General features: G+C 42.2%; 2 protein-coding genes across 2 annotated transcripts; one reads left to right on the top strand and one right to left on the bottom strand.

Annotated features, from left to right (window-relative positions):
* Positions 1–1,007: 1,007 nt before the first annotated feature.
* LOC307143039 (F-box only protein 2-like) lies at positions 1,008–18,477 on the top strand. Its single transcript, XM_079844300.1, has 6 exons — positions 1,008–1,072; positions 1,524–1,579; positions 17,169–17,289; positions 17,463–17,558; positions 17,643–17,781; positions 17,996–18,477. The coding sequence occupies exons 2-6, from the start codon at positions 1,543–1,545 to the stop codon at positions 18,128–18,130; spliced, it is 528 nt and encodes a 175-aa protein (XP_079700426.1). The 5' UTR covers positions 1,008–1,072; positions 1,524–1,542; the 3' UTR covers positions 18,131–18,477.
* A 4,725-nt stretch (positions 18,478–23,202) lies between these two features.
* Positions 23,203–25,013, bottom strand: svbp (small vasohibin binding protein). Its single transcript, XM_079844243.1, has 3 exons — positions 24,915–25,013; positions 24,156–24,311; positions 23,203–23,843 (listed from the first exon to the last, which is right to left on the bottom strand). The coding sequence occupies exons 2-3, from the start codon at positions 24,264–24,266 to the stop codon at positions 23,757–23,759; spliced, it is 198 nt and encodes a 65-aa protein (XP_079700369.1). The 5' UTR covers positions 24,267–24,311; positions 24,915–25,013; the 3' UTR covers positions 23,203–23,756.
* Positions 25,014–25,662: the final 649 nt, after the last annotated feature.

Below are 25,662 nucleotides of genomic sequence, written 5' to 3'. Positions count from 1 at the left end.
CTTCATGGAGGAATCCCGGTTTTCACTGTACAGGGCAGATGGCAGACAGCGTGTATGGCGTTGTGTGGGTGAGCGGTTTGCTGAAATCACCGTTGTGGATCGAGTGGCCCATGGTGGCGGTGGGGTTATAATGGGCAGGCGTATGTTGTGGACAACGAACACAGGTGCATTTTATTGATGGCATTTTGAATGCACAGATACCGTGACGAGATCCTGAGGCTCATTGTTGTGCCATCCATCCACGACCATCACCTCATGTTGCAGCGTGATAATGCACAGCCCCCTGTTGCAAGCATCTGTACACACTTCCTGGAAGCTGAAAACATCCCAGTTCTTGCATGGCCAGCTCTATCACCCATTGAGCATGTTTGTGATGCTCTGGATCGGCGTAAACGACAGCATGTTCCAGTTCCTGCCCATATCCAGCAGCTTCGCACAGCCATTGAAGAGGAGTGGAGCAACATTCAACAGGCCACAATCAACAACCTGATCAACTCAATGAGAAGGAGATGTGTTGCACTGCGTGAGGCAAATGGTGGTCCACCAGATACTGACTGGTTTTCGGATCCCCCAATACAGTAAAACTGCATATTTTAGTGGCCAGCCTAAGGCACACCTGTGCAGTAATCTAATCAGCATCTTGATATGCCACACCTGTGAGGAGGATGGATTATCTCGGCAAAGGAGAAGTGCTCACAGATTTAGACAGATTTGTGAACAATATTTGAGAGAAATAGGCCTTTTGTCTACATAGAAAAAGTCTTAGATCTTTGAGTTCAGCTCATGAATTTTGATACCCAAATGTTGACATGTATGTGCCTATACAGAAACAAAAAAGAGGCTTTGGCAAGGCTTTTTCCTCTGTAGATTGAGTGTCATTTGTGCTAATGTGCACTGTGCAGCTGTGCAGAAGTGTCGGGGGTGAATACTGCTTCTGATGCAGGACGGCCCATGTGCCTGATTCTACCAACCAGAGAAGCTCTGCAGAGGCATTAGATTAGGGGAAGCTCCAAACCACCAAACACACACACACACACAGCACTGGGCTCGGCTGACTGTACACACTCTCACCGTAAGTACTGGAGAATTGATATGACTCATTGCTTTTTTATACGTTTACTTTATCAATGTGCAGAGACTCCTTCCTTATGCTGAAGTTTACAGCAAAGAGCTAAGCTAGAGCTCATGTACTCTTTTCACTGAGCAAATGCCTCTCATTCAGAGGAAAAGAAACACTGCTGCTTTATAATGAACGGTTCTGGTTGAAGTTATAGGCTTTAGCAGTGCATTAATAGTGGGCTGTAATTTATGCATTCTTTCACAATGGTTTCCTGGCAATGAATGTCTGAAGTCCAAAGCTCGAGCGCTACTGCAGGATCCAGGAAATGTAATCGACCCAGGGCGTATGAATGACAAAAAGGATTGCTGATGTTTAAAAGATAAAAAATACAAAAGTCGCAGCAACGAACAATCTGTAGAACGTGTCACTCTTTACACTGTTTTATCTGCCCTTTTTCTTGCAGGAAAAGCAGATTCAACAAAATGTCTGGAAACCTCCTAAAAAATCCTGATGGAAAAGGTAAGTTATATATATGTATGTATGTATTTTAGGAAATTAATACTTTTATTCATTATCAAATGAGACAGTTAAGACATTTTGTAATGTCTCAAAAGATTTGAACTTGAACATTTGAACTTTCTATTCATCAAAGAATCCTGAAATAATGTATAACAGTTTCAAAATAAATATTAAGCAGCACTGTTTTCAACATTGATAACCTCAAACTTTTAGGTTGATTTTAGGTAATAATGCATAAGGAAAAAACAACTAGCCACCATTTTAATCACCTTTAGCAGTACACAACAGCCCTGTAGTGTGACAAATATATTTTTTTAAATATAAACATCCCATGATTTCTGAGAAGCACTGTTGATATTTGAACCCCCCCTCCCCCCCTTCATTGTTCTTCTCCCAAAATGCACAAACACACAATGCAAGAGTGGATATCTCTATCATAACTGAAAGGAAGCAAATAATGCTTAGCAAAAAATAAAACGAAGATGGCAAACCAATAACAAGGAAGAACAAAAAAATGGCCGTACAGTAGAGTATACACGAGCAAGAGTTGGTTATTAGTCCCCATCAGCACACCTGCGGGGTATCCCAGAAAAGCAGGTCATGCGACATTTACCTGGGAAAGTTTTCTCAGAGTAAGAAGATAACCTCAACTAAAATAACCTCAACTAAAAAACCTCAACAGCCATCATTGACAATTCTAAAATGGAAGTATCTTTCAGGGTATGTAGCCATAGCTAAAGGATTTTGAATGAAAATTGGACATTTTCTATATATTTGTCAAGTCAAGTCAACTTTATTTATAAAGCACTTTTTGCAATGCAGATTGTTTCAAAGCATCTTCATGGCATTAAACAGGAAAATAATGCAACAGAATTTGATTCGGCCGTACAGCCGTACAGAAAACGGTGATGTCATCAGCTCATTTCAATTATCATACAATGACAATGTGGGCAGATCAGTAATTCAGTTTATATGGTTAATTTAGTTTACTAATTAGATTTATTTGGACCTTTATCTCACCGTGGAGTTGCGCATAGCCGCCACGTTTTGTCGTTTTTTTGAACACTTTTTACTTATGTTTGTAGTTCTGAACTGAATCCTCCACAGCGCAGTGGGTTGTGGGCAATATTATCCGTTATAGTGTGCATGGATCCACACTTAAAGGGGTCATGAACTGGCTTTTAAAAAAAATTTATACTGTTGTCTGAGGTCAACCTATGACGTTCACGTGGTTTTTACATTCAGAAACATCATAATGAATACGTTTTAGGCTATTTTCTGCCTTGGTTTTGAGGCTCTCTCAAAAACGGTCAGTTTTGATGGCCGTGCCGCACTGAAGACTTGGAAGTAAACGCCCCACGGCTAGGATTGGATGAGATTTGCATATTTAATGAGCTTCAGCTCCCCTGTCAGTACATGTGAGGAATTGTTTTGAAAGCGTGTGAGAAACGTTCACAGGGCTTGAAAAATATCTTTATCAAACAAACACAATGATTAATCTCTCATCCACCCGCGATTGATTGGAATGTTATTTCTGTATTACTTGGCTCGACCGATCATCAGTGAATTTAACCGCGAACCGTACACACACACATACGCGCGCAAGAAAGGAATGTTATTTCACTACAGCCCATAGGCAGGCCGGTGACAGCCCGTCTGAAAAACACACAGCCCCGGGACTTTGGGCTTTGCGAGCACTTGCGTTACAAGTCCGAGTCTGATCACGAATGAACCAATAACACCTTCTCCAGCCTGTGACCGCGTGCTAAGGTATCTAATCAATAGATATCAACCGATCTGTAACAATTCAATACTAAAACATATAAAAACATGTTTTACTCACATAAGTGTGTTGCGCCGTTCCTGTCGGATTCAATATAGAAGGCACAGCATTGTGTTTTAATCTCAATATGTCTGCAAATCCAGTCTCGACCTGTGTCTGATTTACAAACGAATCCGCGGTGAAATGAAGCGAACAAACGCGCAATGTCTTACGCACGTGAGCTGGAACGGCATCGTTTAGCTCCACGAATCGGTGGGCAGGCTTGAGGCGGTGCTTCTGCGTCCTATTAAGTCAATGGTCGACATATTCTGAGATCTCTCATTTTCTGGGCCTGGTGTTTATAAAAGCATTTCTTTGACTAACAAGGACGTTTTCGGCTCCGAAACACAGGATATTCTTATATCACGATGAACTTTTATATATCAAAGGCTCAAAGGAAAGTTGATTTCTCAAATTATCACCCCTTTACAAAATCTACTGGAAATAATAGACCATCCAGGGACTTTTGACATACTCTTTTCAAAATACTATGCTTTGGGACACACTTATTTTAATCTCACATACTAGCTAGGATGGATGGTGTCCCGGATTCGACGCTTGGTTGAGAATGTCTTTGTGTGGTCACCGTTAACTCTGAGTTCCACACTCTGGGTTGACTTAACTTACTTCAGACTGCAGTTTTGGAACCTGCATAACATGAGTTAGCAAGGTTTGGGTTAATCAATTGAGAGTTAAGGGTATATGTAAGGTAAGTTAACCTTGATTTCTGGAATACCCTAGCCTGGATGCCAGCCGAATTTAGCCCCGCCCACAACATTTGAGGTCGAGAAGTTCAGTCTGGACTTGATCCGTTGTGGAGCAACTATTCTGGAACCAGAGCTGTTCAGGTCAGGGCGGGCTTTATACGATGATGGACAGATGATCAACAGTAACGTAATCATCACGTCACCAAAGAACGCTTGGGTTGAGTTAGTTTACTAAACGGAGAACTTGTTAGAATATGCGTTCACCTTTACTATTTCTCTCAGAAATGATGATGGTGTTGGTAAGTACTCTGTGTATCCTTAAGTTCTTACAACACCAGCAAAGATCGTTTACACTTATCTTCTTCTTCTACTTCTTCCAGCGTGCATGCAGTTCTGTTGACAACTATGCGTCGCCCAACATACATCACTTGATTGGTTGTAGGTCTATCCAATTGAGTGCAGAGGCATTTTCATCGAAGTGGAAAAAAACAAAATTGTTTTATTTGGAAGTTTAAAGAGTGGGATTAAAGGCGCCCACAAAAAAAAAAATTTGGACCCAAATTACGAGTACTGTTAATAGTGTGGGGGTTGAGAAGCGCACTCCAGCAGAGGTAATAATGTTTTATTGCTTAATATAGACCAATAGTGATCAAGTTAAGTATGAGTTTTCTTGTTTATTGTAGGTGAAAAAAAAGTGGTCAGATATAAAGATCGCCACAAAGAGGCGCGTCTCTGCAAGAGGAGCCAGAGTCAGCCATCATTGACAATTGGTGTACGGTGGAAATCCAGTTTAAATAGTTTGGAAGAGAAATTACCTGCATTATTTTACAGCACATGTTTTGAAATAATTAGCATTTAATTTCATATCACGTCACATGTATTGGGGTGTACAATAGTGATGATGATGTGATGTGGAGTACCATTCATTCACATTAATAATTGCATGCAATTTGTAAGACTCTTCTTGTTATTATTATTATGATTTTTATTATTAATGACGCTTATTGTTATTTAGAAGAAGAATGTCGTTATTATTATTATTTATTTTATTATTATTATTATTTAAAAGAAGAATGTCATTTTTATTATTTTGTCAGTCTGAAGTATGGAGTATGACGACATCAGGCTAGGAATACCCCCCCAGCTCCAGACAAACAATGACTCAAAACGGTCATGTTACTATAACATTACTACAACAGTACATCTTGGTTCTGTGAAACATGGAAAAACCAATGTTACTCACTAGGGGTGTAACAATTCATCTACTACATCGATGTATCGATTTATATTCCTATGATCTAACTACATCGATCTGTGCTCGGCAAGTTGGCCTTCCGGACGACATATATCGATCTAACATCGTTTTAAAAGGTAATCAATCAATTGTATCAATAATAGGAAATAACGCATTGGATTTAAGCACGTCAAACTTTATATTGATGTTTTTTCTTAGCACTTTTAATGATAAAGGCGTTAAACGTTACTCAATTCAGTCTGCCTATCTGTGACATCATCGCCACGCAGCAGCGCTAAGAAAACATCTCGGTTACGTATGGTAACCCTCGTTCCCTGAAGGAGGGAACGGAGACGTACGTCGGTAATTCCGACAAATTGGGATCACTTTAGAGAGCCCCTATCAGCTTCGAGATTTAGAGAACAGGCCAATGGGCCATTGGCGTGCGAGATTTGCATCTCGCGCTCCGCCCCGCGCCGCGGGTATAAATAGGAAGTGAGAGCATCGCACTGACGTTTTTCACTAAGGAGCCGAACTAGTGGCTCGGCCCTGCAGTGATGGAAGGAACTGTGGCGACGGGACGTACGTCTCCGTTCCCTCCTTCAGGGAACGAGGGTTACCATACGTAACCGAGACGTTCCCTTTCAGTCGGTCACTACGACGTACGTCGGTAATACCGACGAATTGGGATCCCTATGGAAAACGCCACAGTTACTACCACTTCCAGCGCCCAGCAAGAGCCCCTCAGACCCCGTTCTGATGCGGGCGGGGAGATTCACGCAGGGAGAGTCACACTGCTGTTCCGCAAGACCCATTCAGCAGACTTATTGGATAACGCTGGGAAAGCGTGCCCGGAGGGACGCTGCGGAAGCCACATCATGCCCGGAGGGAGTACCATGTGGAGAGTAGCCCACAGACCCGAAACTGCAAGCCCGTTGAACGTGGCACCCCAGCCCGTGGATGAGGCATCCGGATGAGGAGACAACAGAATGCCTGGACACTTGTTCTAGAGGCACTCCTGCCCGTAGAAATGAAGGGTCCGACCACGGGCTGAAGGTTTGGCGGCATCACTTGGACACGGAGGAATCCGCTGTGCCACGCCCACCTCGGGACTCGGTCGTGTAGCCAGTGTTGAAGCGGTCTCATATGGAGCAGCCTTAGCGGCGTTACTGCGGCTGCTGCTGCCATATGCCCCAGGAGCCTCTGAAATTGTTTCAGTGGTACTGCGTTTGAACGTATTCAAGCAGCTCAACACCGACTGGACGCGCTCCTCGGTGAGGCGCACTGTCATGGCGACCGAGTCGATCTCCATCCCGAGAAAAGAGATCCTCTGTACGGGACAGAGTTTGCTCTTCTCCCAGTTGACCCAAAGACCCAACTGGCTGAGGTGCCGGAGCACCATGTCCCTGTGTTCGCACAACTGCTCCCGCGACTGGGTAAGAATCAGCCAGTCGTCGAGATAGTTGAGAAAGCAAACATCACGCTCTCTCATGGGAGCAATGGCCACCTCCGCGACTTTCGTGAAGACACGGGGCGACAGGGACAGCCCGAAGGGCAGGACTTTGTACTGATATGCTCGTCTGTCGAATGCAAAGCGTAGAAACGGTGTCGAGGGAGAATCGAGACATGAAAGTACGCGTCCTTCAGGTCGATCGCTGCAAACCAATCTCGCGGAGGGACGCACCTGAAGATGCGTTTCTGCGTTAACGTACGGAACGGCATCCTGTGGAGGGAGCAGTTCAGGTACCGCAGATCCAAGATTTCTTTCTTTCTTGGGTACAATGAAGTACGGGCAGAAAAACCCGGACTTCATATCGGCTGGAGGGACCGGCTCTATCGCGTCCTTCGCCAGTAGGACAGCGATCTCCGCCTGAAGCACGGGGGCATCCACCTACGCAACAGACGTGAAGTGAACGCCCCCGAACTTGGGCGGACGCCGGGCGAACTGAATCGCAAGCCGAGTCTGATGGTACGGATGACCCAGCGAGACGGGCTGGGGAGCACTAGCCAGGCCCCCAGACTGAACAAGCGGGGTCATCGGTACCACAGACGTACCCGCAGCAGGGCAGCGAGGCGGAACGCAAGGACCGCAGGACGACATGGGAGTGGTCCGTGTAGGGGTCTGGGTCTGACACACGACCTGCATCCGCTGAGGGGGTGTGCGAGTGTGGGAAGGCCGCTTGAGTGCGTTCCCACAGCTGGCACCCCCTGCTGGCGATTTGGAGAGGCACCAGAGGCTGACAAGGCATGGGAGCGTTGTACACCGCCAAGCGCGCTCTCCAAATGAAGGAGGGGCTGAGCATGGCAAAGCTTTGTGGTGTTGCACACGGTCTGCCTCACCTCCTTCCTCAGCGGGGAACAAGAGTGGCGAGGCATAGCGTCACGCACTGTCGTCCACGCACCGCTGAGAAGAGGGGAATGAGAGTGGCGAGGCGTGTAGCGTCACACACTGCCATTGTTAAAAAGGCCCATTGGGACTTGTATTTTGAAAGTTGTGTCTGAGAGACTTGCTCTGGCAATCAGCCAATGTCAGAGCGCACTGTCTGAGCAGCAGACACTTTGCTCCGCCCATCTCCAGCAGGTGGCATTGATTAATGTTAGTGAATAGCTCAGCATGGCATGAGTGTTTCAAACAGACTCTGTGCTTGCTTCACCTTTGATGTGTGCGTATATAGTATGAAGTAAGTTGATTTATGTACTTACTATGAAGTCTATGTTAACTGTTTGATGAACTGAGTTTATTATGTTTGGTTGATATCCCTTGTTTAAATGATACTTTCCATTGAAGTAATGATTCATTTGTGTTCATGTATTCACATGATGGTGCTTTAAGTGTTTCTGTTACCTCTCAATACATTTATCTAGTTGATTAATTGTTTCTGTTATGTTATATTGATTATGTATTGTATGCTTTGTTTTAGACCACACACATAGACAAACATATGGAACCAGCAATGTGCTGGAAATAAAGAGCAAAGAAATTGAACCCCTATTGCTTCTTCATGTCTCTAACCGGACATCTGTGGTGAACTAGTCCCCAACTGGCAACCCCCAAACTGATTGAAATTGAACAGTTTACTATATGGTCCTTCGAGCCGGAGCCAGAGTTTTCCACAGTTATGGAGAAGCAACCATCAGCTGAAGTCCTTGAGCGGCCCAGGAGACAATCATCTCTTCCAGCACACTTGCAGGATTATGACTTGACTGGTTATAACCTACCTAAACCCTTAACACCACCCAGCTATTCCCGAAATTCACCTTGTGCTCCATCAGCCGAAGAGGATGCCAGCATGGAGACCCCACAGGCAGCAGCATATCATGGTGATTATCACAGTCCACAAGGATGGTTTACTACAGATCGGTGGGACCAGCATGTGGAAGCACTACGTGAGGAAAATGCTGATTTAAGGAAACTCCATAGTGACCTGATTACCACAGTTCAGCAGCTGAAGGAGGAAAGAGATGATTTCAAGCAGGTCAACAGTAAGTTCACGTCACAGATGTCTCAACTACAAGCAGAGGTAAAACAGTTGTTAAGTTGGCAAACTCAGCAGCCACAACTCCCTCAAAGATTAACTTCACTTCCTGTACCCGGTCCATCAAAGACCCTAGACCGCCCTAAACCAGTACCAGCCCCACGGAGGCCAAAAGTAACGGGCCCGGGGTCGAATCCAAGCGATGCACAAGCCTCTCATGATACATCACAATGTAGTAGCTCAGTGGAAAGTTGGGGAAGCTCTGAGGATTCAAGCAGTCAAGAAAGTATTTTCTCTTCTGTCGATGATGGCATGAGAAACCTGCACCTGAGCTCAACCAGGCAACAAAAGGTTAACCCCGGTCCACCAACTGGAAGAACGATTAGTAGGAGGCAGGATGGGGGACATGAAGCCAACATGGTTCCGAGAAGTCATGTCCGATCTCCGCCTCAACAATCTTCCTCCAGAAAACAGCATAAGCTATCATCTAAGAGTAGGAGAAGGCACCACCACTCTCCAAGTTCATTGGTTGACCAAGAAAGAGTATATCGTGGACCTACTCCTACGATTCCCGACCTGATTCACCCAAACCCCAGAGAGTTTGCAAGGCTTAAGATTGCTTTGGAAAACATTCTGCCAGCTGATACCACAGAGCGCTTCAAATTCCATATTCTGCTAGAACATCTGAAGCTTGAGGAAGCACAGCTAATTGCTGAATCATACAGCAGTTCACGTCATCCTTATACCCACACCATGGATGCCCTCAATAAGCAGTATGGCCAGCCACATCAATTGGCGTTACAGCGCATAGTGGAATTGATGGAGGGACCGAGCATCAACACTGGAGACATCAAAACTTTCCGGATGTTTGCTCTGAGGGTGAGATCCTTGGTGGGAATGTTGCGACAATTAGGTAAACCTGGCAAAGTGGAATTAAGATGTGGATCTCATGTGTCCAGACTACTGAGTAAATTGCCACATGATCTGCGAAGCAGTTTCAGAAGATTCATCTATCCCTTGAATGTGAAGATTCCTAACCTCCTTGACTTCTCAGACTGGTTAGAATATGAAATCCAAGTGCAAGAAGATTCCACAAGATATACAAGCCGCTCCGGTAGAGGGTACTCAACCAGATCATCTTGGGACCCACCAAGGAAGGTAAACCCATTCCACAAAGGGACCGAAGTCCTACTCAGCACTGAGAAATACCCTTCTGCACCTCCATCACCTGTCACAGTTAAGACCACAATGGCAAATCCTTACTGTCCTTACTGTGATAACAACAAACACTCTTTGAATAACTGCGCCAATTTCTCTCAACTCTCCAAATCTCAGAGGCAAAATTGGATAAAGGGGCACAACAGATGCTGGCGCTGTGGACGGGGCCATAGATCATCAGAGTGTAACCTCAAGATGCGCTGCAAATCATGTAATGGCCGCCACTTGCTTGTTCTTCATGAGGTTAATGTAAGGAACAAGGACAAAGTAGTGGAAGGAGAGGATTCATCTGCAAACCCTATCATGGGGGAGGCCGCCAACGAGGTATTATTCATTGACAAGCCCCTAGGAAGCCAGAAGGTACTGTTGAAAATGTGTAAAGTCATTCTGAGAAATGGAGATCGATCCATAAATGCTTATGCCATTCTTGATGATGGCTCAGAAAGGAGCATCTTGTTGCACGCTGCAGCTAACCAGCTGAAATTGAAAGGGAAGCCAGAGGACCTGCCCCTGCGCACAGTCAGGCAAGAGTTAAAGGTCCTGCATGGGGCGGCTGTTTCCTTCAACCTTTCACCAGCCTGTCAACCAAACAAGGTATATCCAATCAGTGGAGCTTTCACTGCATCAGAGCTGGGGCTTGGAGTACATTGTCATCCTGTTAAGGCTCTACGGGAAAGGTACCGTCACCTTAAAGGACTTCCCCTCCAAAACATTGAAGCAGCTCATCCAGTTTTGCTCATTGGATCAGACTGCCCTCATTTAATTACCCCAGTTGAACCGGTTCGCTTGGGACCACCAGGTGGTCCTGCTGCAATTAGAACTCTCCTTGGATGGACTTTACAAGGACCAGTTCAAGCTTTGCAACATCGCTTCACAGAGCAGCAATGTCTGTTCACAAGTTTGTCACCTTCTGCTACTTTGCATGAACAAGTCGAAAGACTCTGGCAAATGGATGTCCTTCCATGGAGGGATGCGAAGACGAGTACTCGATCAGTACAAGACCAGCAGTCACTAAAATTGCTGGAACAAAAAACGATCAGAGTTGAAGTCGATGGGATTCAGCGATATGCTACCCCACTGCTCAGAGTTAAAAATATGCCCCCTCTTCATGCACCTAAAGCAGCAGTAATGCCTCATCTTAGAAGCCTAGAGCGTCGCCTCAGTAAGTCTGTTGATCAAGCAGCTATCTACCAGGCTGAAATTAAACGACTGGAGCAGGCGGGTTACATTGCTGAACTACAGTCAGGAGCAGAAGACACTCCAGTGAGTTGGTATATCCCACACCATATGGTTGAACATAACGGGAAACATAGGGTGGTTTTCAATTGTTCATTCCAGTTCCAAGGAAACAATCTTAATGAACTGCTACTTCCAGGACCTACTCTGACTTCCTCGTTACTGGCTGTGCTACTAAGATTCAGAGAACATTCAATCGCCATCAGCAGCGACATTAAAGGAATGTTCCACCAGATAAGACTCCTTCCCGAAGATCGACCCCTTCTCCGTTTCTTATGGAGAGATCAAGAAAGAGAAGTGCAGCCCAGAGTCTATGAATGGCAAGTCCTTCCCTTTGGGACCACTAGTAGTCCATGTTGCGCTGTCTTTGCTTTGCAAAAGAATGTCCTGGACAACAGTCAGCCTGGTGAAAAGGTACATGATGCTGTACACAAGGCATTTTATGTCGACAATTACCTGCAAAGTCTGCCCTCTGTAGATGAAGCAAGGCACATGGTAGACCAGTTGCAGAGTGTCTTGGCAAAAGGAGGATTCGAACTTAGGCAATGGGCCAGTAATGCACCTTCCACCATCAGTCACTTACCAGTGGCATCCAGGTCTGACAGTGCTGAGCAATGGATCGCCATGGGTAATGTTTCAAATCATGAATCAGTGCTTGGACTCCAGTGGAACTGTCAAAATGATACCTTGTCATATAAGCTCCGTGCTATAGAGTGCCATAAAGTTACGATGCGTAACATCTATAAAGTGATCGCCAGCCAATATGATCCTCTTGGGTACATCATCCCATACATCACACGTGCCAAGGTAATAGTGCAGCGACTATGGGACAAAAAGAGAGATTGGGATGATCCCATGTTACCTGAGGATTTAGTGAATGCTTGGAACAGATGGGCAGAGGAGCTCGGTAATCTACAAACGATAGTTTTATCCAGATGCTATTGCAGTGCACCAAAGGATGATGTATCCAGCCAACGAGATATCCATATCTTCTGTGACGCGTCAGAGTCAGCTTATGGGTCGGTCGCTTATCTTCGAACAGAAGACCAGCAGGGAGAAGTGGAAGTCACATTCATTGTGGCCAGATCAAGAGTGGCTCCCAAAAAACGTCTGTCAATTCCTCGTCTAGAACTATCCGCAGCCCTAACAGGTGCCCAGTTGGCCAGGATCCTGCAGAATGAACTGACTTTGCCCATTCGACAAGTTTTCCTTTGGACTGATTCCACCACAGTTTTAACTTGGATTAAATCAGAATCCTGTCATTTCAAGGTTTTCGTTGGTACACGAGTTACTGAGATTCAGGAGCTTACCAGCCACTGTGAATGGCGCTATGTGGACTCCGATAGTAACCCGGCAGATGATATCACCAGAGGTAAAAGGCTGGCAGAACTAGGGCCACAAAGTCGATGGAATACAGGGCCACCATTCATTCATCTCTCACCTGACCAGTGGCCGGTTACACCCACATCCTCTCTTATTGACAGTGATGAACTAAGAAACTCTACATTCTGTGGTCTGATGAATACTGCACGTCGCTTGTCCATACCAGATCCAAGCAAGTTTCTGACCTTTCAAGAGTTACTGACAGCCACTGCAGAATCTCTCAAGGAAAATGGGGCCAATCTCTCAGCTGAAGACTTTCGACGGGCTGAAATAGCTATCTTTCAGCAAGCTCAATGGGAAAGCTTTCCCTCCGATGTGACACAGCTGACAGCGGGAAAACAACTGCATAACCACAGTCGACTCCTTAGCCTCGCTCCTGAACTTGACTCTGCAAATCAACTCCTTAAGATAGGAGGGCGCCTTCGTCGTTGTGAAGAGATTGAGCCTGAGTTTATGCATCCTATTGTGCTTGACCCCCATCATCCTGTCACTTCGCTTCTCATTAAGGACTATGATGCAAAGCTGCTTCACCCAGGACCTGAGAGAGTACTAGCGGAAATGCGTAGAAAATACTGGATCCTTCGGGGTAGGGAAGCAATCCGACGTTATCAACGCAAAGATTGTCCAGAATGTCAGAAATTTCGTAAAAATCCACAGATACCCAGAATGGCCGATCTGCCTCCAGCCAGGCTACGTCTATTCAAACCGGCCTTTTATTCTACTGGCATTGACTGTTTTGGGCCATACTTGGTAAAGATTGGGCGCAGAAGTGAAAAGCGATGGGGTATCCTGTTCAAGTGCATGACTACACGTGCAGTGTACATTGACCTCCTGCCTAGACTTGATACAGACTCCTTCCTTATGGCCCTCAGGCGTTTTATAGCCCGACGTGGGAGACCTATGGAAATTTTATCTGATCAGGGTACCAATTTTAAAGGAAGGGAAAGGGAGCTGCAACAGACATTTGCTGAACTAGTTCCAGAGCTTCGGGAACAGCTTGCCAGCCAGCAGATTATCTTCCGCTTCAACCCACCTCATGCCCCACATTTTGGTGGGTGCTGGGAAAGGGAGATCCGGTCCCTGAAACAAGCTCTACAGGTCACTCTGGGAACTCAGCCGATACCAGAGGAAACTCTTCTCACTACACTCATTGAGATTGAAGGGATCTTAAATTCTAAACCCCTAGGGTATATCTCCTCTAATGCCTCTGATCCAGATCCTATCACTCCTAATTCGCTCCTTATGGGGCGGCCTGATTCGTCCCTTCCTCAAGTGATATACCCTCAAAGTGAACTATTGAGTCGACGTAGGTGGCGTCATAGCCAAGTCCTAGCAGATCACTTTTGGAAGCGGTTTATCAAGTTTTATTTGCCTGGTCTTCAGACTCGTAGCAAGTGGCAGGTAGAGTCACCCGATATAAAGGTGGGAACTACAGTTATGATTGTGGACCCTCAATTCACCAGGGCCCTGTGGCCCATTGGGCAGATCTCTCAAGTATTCCCTGGGGTGGATAACAGAATCAGGACTGTTGAAGTGAGAATTAAGGACAAGTTTTATGTGCGACCTGTGGCTAAGGTGATACAGCTACCTGAGATTCCAGACTAAAATTGGACTTTGACCTTTTTATAATGGGCAGATTTCCTCAGTCTTTAGAAATCTGGGGGCGGCTGTTAAAAAGGCCCATTGGGACTTGTATTTTGAAAGTTGTGTCTGAGAGACTTGCTCTGGCAATCAGCCAATGTCAGAGCGCACTGTCTGAGCAGCAGACACTTTGCTCCGCCCATCTCCAGCAGGTGGCATTGATTAATGTTAGTGAATAGCTCAGCATGGCATGAGTGTTTCAAACAGACTCTGTGCTTGCTTCACCTTTGATGTGTGCGTATATAGTATGAAGTAAGTTGATTTATGTACTTACTATGAAGTCTATGTTAACTGTTTGATGAACTGAGTTTATTATGTTTGGTTGATATCCCTTGTTTAAATGATACTTTCCATTGAAGTAATGATTCATTTGTGTTCATGTATTCACATGATGGTGCTTTAAGTGTTTCTGTTACCTCTCAATACATTTATCTAGTTGATTAATTGTTTCTGTTATGTTATATTGATTATGTATTGTATGCTTTGTTTTAGACCACACACATAGACAAACATATGGAACCAGCAATGTGCTGGAAATAAAGAGCAAAGAAATTGAACCCCTATTGCTTCTTCATGTCTCTAACCGGACATCTGTGGTGAACTAGTCCCCAACTGGCAACCCCCAAACTGATTGAAATTGAACAGTTTTCTATAGCCATTCTCGCCCTCTTGTGGGGAGGGGAATGAGAGCGGCGAGGCTTGTAGCGTCACACGCTGCCATTCCCGAACTCCCGAGACCCAGAGATATTGGAACTGCTCTTTTTATATATATATATATATATATATATATATATATATATATATATATATATATATATATATATATATATATATATATATATATATATATATATATATATATATATATATATATATATATATATATATATATATATATATATATATATATATATATATATAATTTTTTTTTTTTTTTTTTTTTTTTTTGGGTACCACTGGCTGTTTTTAACCCCAGTGGCGGAACAGAATTACTAATGGTTTTCCACCCGGCCCTCCTCCGGGGGAAGAACCGTTCCGAACCAAATCCGGGTCACTGGTGTTTCTGGACCAGGGTGGACATCGTCTAGCCAAGGGCCAGCGCAGTGCGCAGCTCAACCTCGGCTCAGAACTACCCTCGTGCACTAGGCAGGGCAGAGTTTTCTCATGAGAGAGCATAGACCACCCACAAACACAGTCTCAACATGCGGAGGCGCCGAGTGTCGTCTGTCATCCGGCACCCAGACGGCACACGGCGCGCTGAACACTCAAACCCTCACGCGGAAGGTGAGATGACCAGCGCGTCGACGTGATCCCGTTCCCCTGAGAGAACAAGGATCACCCACGAACACGGTCTCAACATGTTTATGCAAGAGGGATCGTGGCCGTCAGGTCAGGAAACAAACGCATCCAGAAACGTACGGGTACATCCGTTACCGACGTACGTCGTAGTGACCGACTGAAAGGGAACAAAACGTAGCATGGCGGATGGCAGAGGAGAAGCCAACGAGCGAGAAATTATCAAGCCACCAGGAGAAAGAGCTACCTGTACTTTCAACCCTGGCTAAATGTTACCTGTGCATTCCTAGCACCAGTGTGCCAGCAGAGCGAGTTTTTAGTACTGCTGGCGACATAGTGAACGCACAGAGAAGTGTTCTGCGGTCAGATCATGTTGATCAGTTTATATTTTTGGGAAAAAAAATCTGTAGTCATTGAAGAGTAGTTGGTTACATTTTATCTTTTGTTAAATATTGTTTGTTTATTAAACTGAGAGTAGTAGCAGGTTCAGCCAGTTTATTCAACCTGAAGAAATGTTGGTTGCACTTTATATTTGATAATAATATTGTATTTGTATTATTTTAATGTTGAAAAACAACAGCAAAAGTAGCAGGTAAACCTACTATTAATTAAACCTGAAGAGAAGTTAGTTGCACTTTATTTTTGATATTAATATTGTAATATTTTTATGTTGGAAAACAAAAGCAGAAGTAGCAGGTTAACCTACTGTTGAAATGTTGGTTGCACTTACTGTGCTTTTATTGAAAATTTATTGAATATTGAAATTGAGAGCAGAAACGGTTAACTTCCTGTTAATTCAACCTAAACTGTTGGTTGCACTTTATTCAAATAAAATGTGAATGCATTTTCCATTAATTGTTGTTTACTTGTTTGTTTATATCCATAATTAATTGATACCTGATTCCCTTACAAGAAACAACAGGAATCTAGGAAACTTCACCTGCACTGACCAGTATCCAGATATTTATTTCAGTCACACAATTTTTGGCTAAAAAGTTACTGAATCGATTTCAAGTCACTGAATCGTTTCGGATCGTATCGTTCTAAATGAACCAATATCGTCCTTGAATCGTATCGACAACCTCAAATCGTGATACGAATCGAATCGTTGTTAAAACGAATCGTTACACCCCTATTACTCACGTATGGAGCAGAAACAATGAAAGAAACAGCTCTGGAAAAGCTTTTCTAATATTAACGCAGATCCTAAAGTTCTTGCCTGATCATAACCCTTCATTTTCCAGTGACATTCTTCCGACCATTTCTCTTTTGTAATGTCTCTCAGCCATCTCTCTTTCTACAGGCTTTCTTTAAATCTCCCTCTTGCTCACGATCTCTCCTCCCCTATTATGAGTGGACACGCCCCCTACTGCTTATTGGCCCGATCCACTTTCAACAGTGTTTCTCAGAAATCACTTACTGCACCTTTAATGGACGTCATACTGCATGCATAACACAAAAGAAAATAACATGCTGTAGTAGTTTCAGATAAAGGACAACTCATTTGCTATCACATGCCAGCTCAGATCAATACTTTAGCTGCCTAAATATCTGTTGTTGCATGTATTTTCACCAGATGGTCTGGATTACTGGCAGTTGACAAAGAATGGAGGCGACGAGTGGAGGGTCGAGGACATGCCGAGGGACTGCAGACATGATAATAAATTAATCTCTAAATTCTTCTGCACCTCTTATGCGTAAGAGAGAACGAATAGTATCTAAATACACATGGGTGAGAAACATAAGGGTGTTTTTGCTTTACAAGAACCAGGTGAAAAAAGGGTCCATGTGTTTCACTCACACTGTCCCTGCTTGTGTTTTTGGTGTGTGTTGTTCATCTGTGTGTGTCAATTTGTGTCCGCTGTTCCAGGCTGTGTCTAAAAACACAAGTGATTGACTTGCTGGCAGAGGGTTACGACCCCGGAAATTTAGATATTGCACAGCCAGCTGTCAATGTGGAGGACTGGTAAGCTTTGATGTTATGGACATAATGGCAGGAATTTTGTTTTGTCACGTTGTCCATTCAATCATTTCCTTTGAGTGTGTTTAGGTACTGTTGCCGAGGAGACTGTGGATGCATTTATAAGATCACCGTGTCCCTACTTGATGAAAACAAAAAGGTCATTGCTGAGTTCAAGCCGAAGAAAGTGACCCTTAACCCGGACTATGACGACTGCTCTTGGAGAAAGGTACGAGTGCAGAATCTGAGTCCTGTCCTGTTTGAAATGAATAGGAAAATATAAAACAAATGATATGCAAAACCACTAGTCATATCAATACATACAATGGTATATATTTAGGTTCTACATCATTCAAGTGTTTCTTTATTATAAAGCCTTCCGTTTTCATTCAGTTCAACTCAATTTTGTGCATGCAAACACTGTTTTATCTCCTCTGTCATAGATGAGCCACACGTTCACAGACTACGGCCCCGGCCTACGCTTCATCTCTTTTGAGCATGGTGGTCGGGACACCAAGTTTTGGAAGGGGTGGTTTGGAGTGAGAGTTACTGGGAGCTCTGTCACCGTAGACCTCTAAACACCAAATCAGGCAAAAATATGATTCATTGCATAAAAAGATTTTCTCGCAACTTGCTTTGCAACTTGCTTTGCACATGCTGTGCTAAGAGCAATACTAAGAAACGAAGAAACGAAGGTTAAATATGTAATGCTAGGCATTAAAAAGCATCTGGCTATACTAGAATTTATTTAACTTTTGTTTTATTTTCGTAACGGTCTGCTCAACCACTAACTACCTCTATATGCTCCTGCAAGCTACACTTCTAATGAGGTTTCTATATGCAATTATAATCTTATAATGTGGTATAAGATCCAAATAGGTCTAAAATCATGCTCATGACAAAAAAATTATAATAAACAAGTGACAAAACATTATCTGTTCGTGACCTTCCTTCGTTAAATGATGTAATATTGCATGTGTGGTTTTGCATTGAAACATTTGTGTTATTATATCATATCTTGGAAACTGGGGCAACGTCAAATGGCTTTTTATTCTTCTCTCTTGACTGGAAGTGGACAAGTTCAGATCTGATGAGGAAAAGGCTAAAATTCTCCCACCCGTCTGAAGACCTCAGGCACACTTTTTCCAGACATGCCGTTTCTGTGCCATGATACAGTCCCTGCTGAGAATTCAACTGACGAGTGTATTTGCACTGTTTTTGAAAGTGTCTTATGCTCACCAAGGCTATATTTATTTGATCAAGAAATACAGTAAAACTGTTACTGTGTTTGGAACCGCATACTTTTATACTACTCATACTACGTTTACCTTTCCATGGCAGAAATAGTTAGAATAGTATGCTAGTGCTAGTGTAGTATGCTAGTGCGGTTCCGAATTCAGCAAGTCATTTTAAAATGTAATGTATTCCTAGAATGAAAAAGCAGATTTTTTTAGCAGCATTACTCCAGTTTTCAGTTGTCACATGATCCTTCTGAAATTCATAATTTTTTTTTTTAAAGAATCCAGGATTCCATGATGAATAGAAAGTTAAAGAACAGCATTTATTTGAAATAAATGATCAGTTTTGATCAATTTAATGCATCATTCTAGCCTGACGTCGTCGTACTCAGATTCTAGTCAGAATATGAGTCTGATGCTGCTCCATTGGGCTGTGATTATGGGGTGTGTTTCAAACGAACCACGAAAGAAAATGCCTCTGCACCATGGGCGTCACTAGGCCCTTTTTAGGGGGGCTTCTGTGTGATTAACCTTTCAAACATATGAAAGTGGCGGGAGGCTTCAGCTTCATTCATCTTTTAATCTGCGTAATCAGTGTTTTTTTCAATCCGTATCGGCGTCGAGCAGAGCGCACGTCAGAAGCACAGGAGTGTGTGTTGATCTGAGCCTCATCGGTCTGTCACCGCTCGTCAATGTCAAAATATTTGAGAAAACCAATCAAATCAGAGTAGGCGGGCTTTATGTTCACAGAAGCTGCTGAGGCTGAGTGCGTATTTTAGCAGAGCGACTCGACGTCAAGTGCGAGATATGTAGCTAAACTAAACATTTTTGACAGCTGCTTCAAGTCAGAAATGTTAAACAAATGTCAAAAATATTCAGGCAAATTAATGAACTTTTGTCTAATTTCGCCATTTTGATTTGAAATAGGCCTACATGTCATTTATAATATAATTAACAAACAAGAAATATAAACAAAGCCATTTTCTTCAGATTAGGCATAAGATTAATAGTAATTAATAAATGTGTGCATATTGTGAATTAATTAATTTAATAAATTGAGTTACCTAGCTTTCCTGTTAGCCTTCAGTAAGCCTATAAAAATGATTCATAAAACATATAAATATCAGTTAAACATATGTTTACTTTCTTCACTGACAAAAATGGAAAAACTTGATCAGTCAAATCTGCCCACTGACATGGTTTTCAAGCTATTGTTATCTTAAAATGCATATGTAGATCATAGAAATCAAAATTTTCTCTAGGGACCATGCCCCCCAAACCCCCCAACCTCACATTTGAGATCTCAGTGATTATAAACCTGCCTGCATCGTATGATTAAGGGATGTACAATATGGTCAGGCAGAATAAGGCATTAATGTTTGCTTTATAAGTGCTAATAAACAGCCAATATCCTAATATGCATACTAATAAGCTACTAGTTAATAGTGAGGATTGGACCCTAAACTAAAGTGTTACCATTTTTTTTTGATACCCTCACTGGGGCTGAGCCCCCCCTAAAATGAAAATCCTAGAATTGCCCCTGCTCTGCACTCAATTGAATGAACCTACAACCAATCAGAGCAACGGAGAAAGTGACGTGTTGAGCGACGCATAGTTGTCAACAGAACTGCACGCACGCTGGAAGAAGTAGAAGAGGAAGATGAGTGTAAACGATCTTTGCTGGTGTTGTAAAAAGAATATAAGGATAGGATACACGGAGAACTTAATAAATGCCATCATCATTTTTGAGAGAAATAGTCAAGGTGAATGCATATACGAACAAGTTCTCCGTTTAGGATTAGAATGAATTAAACCCAAGCTCCAAGCATCTGTCCATCATCGTTTAAAGCCCGCCCTGACAATTTCATTGGTCCGAACAGCTCTGGCTCCAGCATAATTGCTCCAAAACGGATCAAGTCCAGACCGAACTTCCCGACCTCAAATGTTGTGGGCGGGGCTAAGTTCAGCTGGCATCCAGGCTAGCATCATTCATTACGGAATAAAGGTATTAATTTCTATTGAAAGAGACTACAAACTTTATTTACTGGTGTATCGACCTATTTTGTGTTTGTAAACGGCGATGATGTGTTTTGTGGGTGGAGCCGAAAATGACAGTTCTGCAGTAGCACTGTCGAAAGCCACGTAATAAAACAATAAAAAGGTAACTTCGAGTTTATAAACACAATTCAACAATTTTGACTTTTTTTCCCTCGCATTTCAGTTTCACAAGTCTAAGACATATCAGAATTGCAAGATATAAACTCTTCTATTCTGTCTTTTTCCTCTCAGAATTGTGACTCGCAATTGCAAGAATATTTATTTAAATGGTACCTATATAAACGTTATACGTTTAAATATTATTTCATGCTGTAACTGTAGAGCTATTATGCCCCTATGAACTGCATATGTAAATATAATGTAAATCTATTGTTTACATCAAATCCATGCTTTAGTAATAGACTAATCATCGCAGGTTTCAGCTTTCATCAGTCCAGTCTGTGGCTTGCAACCATAAATGTCTGCATTTAGCTTCATGGAGCGTCTTCAACAGCGATATTCTATAAATATCAAGACGATAATATAAATATTATATTCTATAAATATTTATTTTATTCTGTGGATTTTGCCCATTTTCCTCCACTTGTTACCACTGTTTTTCTGCCACCACAATGCGCACACGCAGCTGCAAATGATGTAACCATGGCATTGAATCCAAATGGGTCTATATGTTTACACCTGCTCGTTATAATTACAAGAGAGGCCTGATTGGAGCAGAGGGAGAGGGGCATGTCTAAAGGAACTCGTGGCAATGTCTGCATCCGAAATTGCATACTTCCCTACTATATAGTAGGCGAAAAACAGTGTGACAAAAGAATAGGCAAAAAGTACCAGGATGACCTACTGGCTACTGGACAGCTGCACCTGTCATTCAATATGAAAATACATTTTGATTTGGTAAACTATGTATAAATGTAGGCTATTCTTAATCAATGGTCTTTGTAGTGGTCTCATCTCGTGTGCTTTCTTTCCCAAGCGCAGCTGCATAGTAAACATTCCTGAGGTAAATAAAGTAAAACTTTAAAAAAATGACAGTCCTCAGCTGCTTCTCAACTTTTAATTTGTTTACATATTCATAAAATATAATATGCGAATTGCCATAACCATTCGAACTGAACCCTTTGGATTGGAATCTCACTTGAGATGGTGGAATACCCTCTGAAGTCCACTTCGCAGTCCAATTGCGGTCAATGGAACGCACCCCATGATTAGCTGGTTCAGGTGTGTTTGATTCAGGTTGGAGCTAAAATCTGCAGGGTGGTAGCTCTCCAGGACCAGGGTTGGACACCCCTGGGTTAGAGTGTGGTGTCTAGCTCCACCCATTAGATCTAGTGAGGGGCAGCTGGACATCAAGCTCCACCCATTGGCTCTGCAGTCTCCTCAAAAGGGCTTTTCACACTTGAAACAGTTAACCCTGGGTCATTCTAAACCCCGGGTAAACGGAATCCTGGGTTATCTTTATTCACGTTTCCCACTGCTCATACTATACCCGGGGTTAACAATTAATCCTGGGTATTCATAAGCTGACGTTTCACACTCGGGTTTAAATCTGTGTTTAGTAATAATAATTAATAATAATAATTTGTTACATTTATATATCGCTTTTCTGGGTACTTAAAGTGCTTTACATATGGAAGGTGGGAATCTCCTCAACCACCACCAATGTGCAGCATCCACCTGGATGATGAGACGGCAGCCATTTTGCGCCAGAACGCCCACAACACACCAGCTGACAGAGTGATGAAGCCAATCAGTATATGAGGATGATTAGGAGGCCATGATGGACAGGCCAATGGGCAAATTTGGCCAGGATGTTTAGAGCAACGATAACCCGGGGTTAAAGGACTAGTTCACTTTAAAATAAAAATTACCCCATGATTTACTCACCCTCAAGCAATCCTAGGAGTATATGTCTTTCTTCTTTATGATGAACACAATCACAGTTATATTAATAAATATCCTAATGTTTCCAAGCTTTATAAAGGCAGTGAATGTGGCACATGAGTTTGAAGCTCAAAAAAGTGCATCCATCCATCATAAACGTACTCCGCACGGCCCCGGGGGGTTAATAAAGGCCTTCTATTCTGTAATTAATAAAGGTCTTTTATGTAAAACTTAATAAAGTAAAATATCTAGCCTTCCGCCAGACCTAATGGCTTGAGGGTGAGTATATAATGGGGTCATTTTCATTTTAAAGTGCAGTGTGAAAAGCCCAAAATTATCTAAAATCAGGTCAGAATGTAACGTTTTTCATGCACAGATGCAAAAAAGCGTCTTATTTGACCAAAGCCTTTCTATCAGTGTATACTGACAGTGGAATGCAGAAAAATAAGACTCCGAGAAGAAAATCATTTTATACTTGTTTTTCCAAGATAAGATTTTTAATACCCGAATTTTGAACAAAAACTGCTTGTGGTAAAAGGAACATTAACCATTATTAAAGTATGTCACAAATAAATTAAAGTTAAACTAAAAGCGTGACAACTGTATCTTACTTTCCTTCAGTCAACACAACAGGTTGAATAACTCAATAAAATAGCTTTGTACAATCATACATAATGTAATACTTGTTCAGGTATTGTCATAAAACATCACAATTATCAATGCCAGAGTGAAAACTAAACTGAACAGATGACATTAACATCCTATACAATGAGTGCATGTCTTTTCACAAGGTGGTTCTCTGATAAATATGATAGTTTTTGGTTTTATACATACTACCCAATGTTTGCGATGTGATTGTACACTCGGATTCAAGTACTGCGTTTGTGCACCAATACAGCCACGCATTCTCCAGCGGATACATTTAGGTTGAAATGACGGGGGCTGAAAGGAGTGATTATCTTTTGGTTTACAATAATACAACGTAACCCTAACCTGTCAATGTTTGCCCTGACATGAGTTCTTCTCATTCCCCTTGTGACTGCATCTGCTTGCAGAAGGCCTCAAACTGCTGCTGTTCAAGTTCAGTCATGACTTTGTTCAGGGCGTAAATCTGTAATACACCAGAAACAGAGAACAAACTAATTGAGATGGATTGGTCAGAAATGTGCAATTTAAATACAAGGAAAATGTGAATGAAATCAAATAAATTATTCACAAAGTCACCAAATGCAAGTAAATACTTGACTTGTTTTCCTGATATGATGATTTGCAAATTGTAAAAAAAATAATCATTGCAAAATAGAAGCAATACAAGCATTTTCATTTTTACTGGTAGTGAATTACCAGGATTTCCAGGCACAAATCAATCAAATCTGTCTCTATCTTTAATCATCAGTATATGAGGATGAAGAGGGAGTGTCACCTCTGCTCTCTGTCTCTGCTTCAGCTCCTGCTGGGCTGATTTCTGTTTCGTTCTGTCTCCACGGGTCGGTGTTTGCTGTTTCTGTTTGTCTTTTCGACATGCTGGCTCCATTTTAAAAACAGATGGACACAATCTGGAGTCAAGATGATTATACCACTGAAATAAAGACAAAAGGTCAATAAAACACAGCAGGTAACTCATAGTATAGATCAAGGGTTTTCAATCTAGCACAAACCCCCAAATGTGATGAGCCTCATGCTAGGGACAAAATGTAAGGTTTCTTGTGTAGATTTATACTGATTTACTGTGAGTTAATATATTATAGTATTGTTTGGAATATATTTCTAAAGTTACATTATTCCATTTTTCTACATATTGTAGTACTGTAGATGTATTCATTATTTATCCTTTCACTTTTTTTCCATTAATAATATTATTATTATTTAGTTTTTCTCTAAACATTTCCACCGAAAAATTCCCAGCACTCCCAGTTTGAAAACCGTTGGTATAGATTATTAAATAACACAATGTGTGGAAGGTGTTTTTGTATTACCGTTGTAATTATTAACCAAAATAAGTGCAATACATTCCATTTGAATAATAAGCCATTAGCTTTCTATTAGCCAAATAGCACTGCTAATAAGTCCTGTCAATAATGTGAAACGACATTATGCTTATTATCAAACAACACACCCATTCTGAGGAGACTATAAGAAATTCTAACAAACGAGGAAAATAAAAGGTTTTGGGAAGTCTTACCTTATGATTTCTAACGAAAATAATTCAACAAAGATGAGGCTAGTTTGGTTTAGCCAGGTTTGGCGTCACTTATAAATAAACCCGGTCAGAAAATGAAGCAGCAAACGTACAAGGTTCCTACTAACCTTCCGTATAATGTTCTATATTTCTGTAGCTAAAATAGTTTGAATCAAACCTCCAGTTGCACAAATGTGTATTTTATTATATTTTACGCATAAAATCGGTATATCGAGCGTTTGTTTACTTATACACTGACAACTAGCCCGGGTCTCCCCTATTAGTTATATTAAAGTATAAAGTTTTGTATGCATAAAAAGCATTATAAAACAAATTAATAAAAGGTACACTGTCCTTCTAATGGTTTAGTTTGGCTGCACGTATGTATGGCAGGGATAACAGATTTCATGCATTTGCTGCTCGCAAAACTAAAGGCAACCACACGAGGTCGCTCTTATACCGTTATTAAGGGTTGAGACCAGCGATAGTTTTGCTAACTCTTGATTTATGTCATTTTATTGCATGTTTGCCTTTTAAAACAACAATTTATCTAAAAAAATCGTTTATAAAATTAAATTAACTCTTTTCATTTAGTAACAATTGGACAGACTGAGTTACTTCAGTATAGAGACCAAAGTTTGACTCGTATGATCTTACATACCGGCCCTGAAGGCGCTAAATCATTCAAAAATTGTAATAAAAACATTTCACTCTAGTTTTTACCTCCCTGCCACTTTGGAATTTAAATGTA

The sequence above is a fragment of the Gobio gobio genome (genome assembly GCF_949357685.1).
Source record: "Gobio gobio genome assembly, chromosome: 19".
Lineage (NCBI taxonomy): Eukaryota > Metazoa > Chordata > Actinopteri > Cypriniformes > Gobionidae > Gobio > Gobio gobio.
Note: the sequence above shows the minus strand (reverse complement) of the source record. Positions and strands in the feature narration are given on the sequence as shown.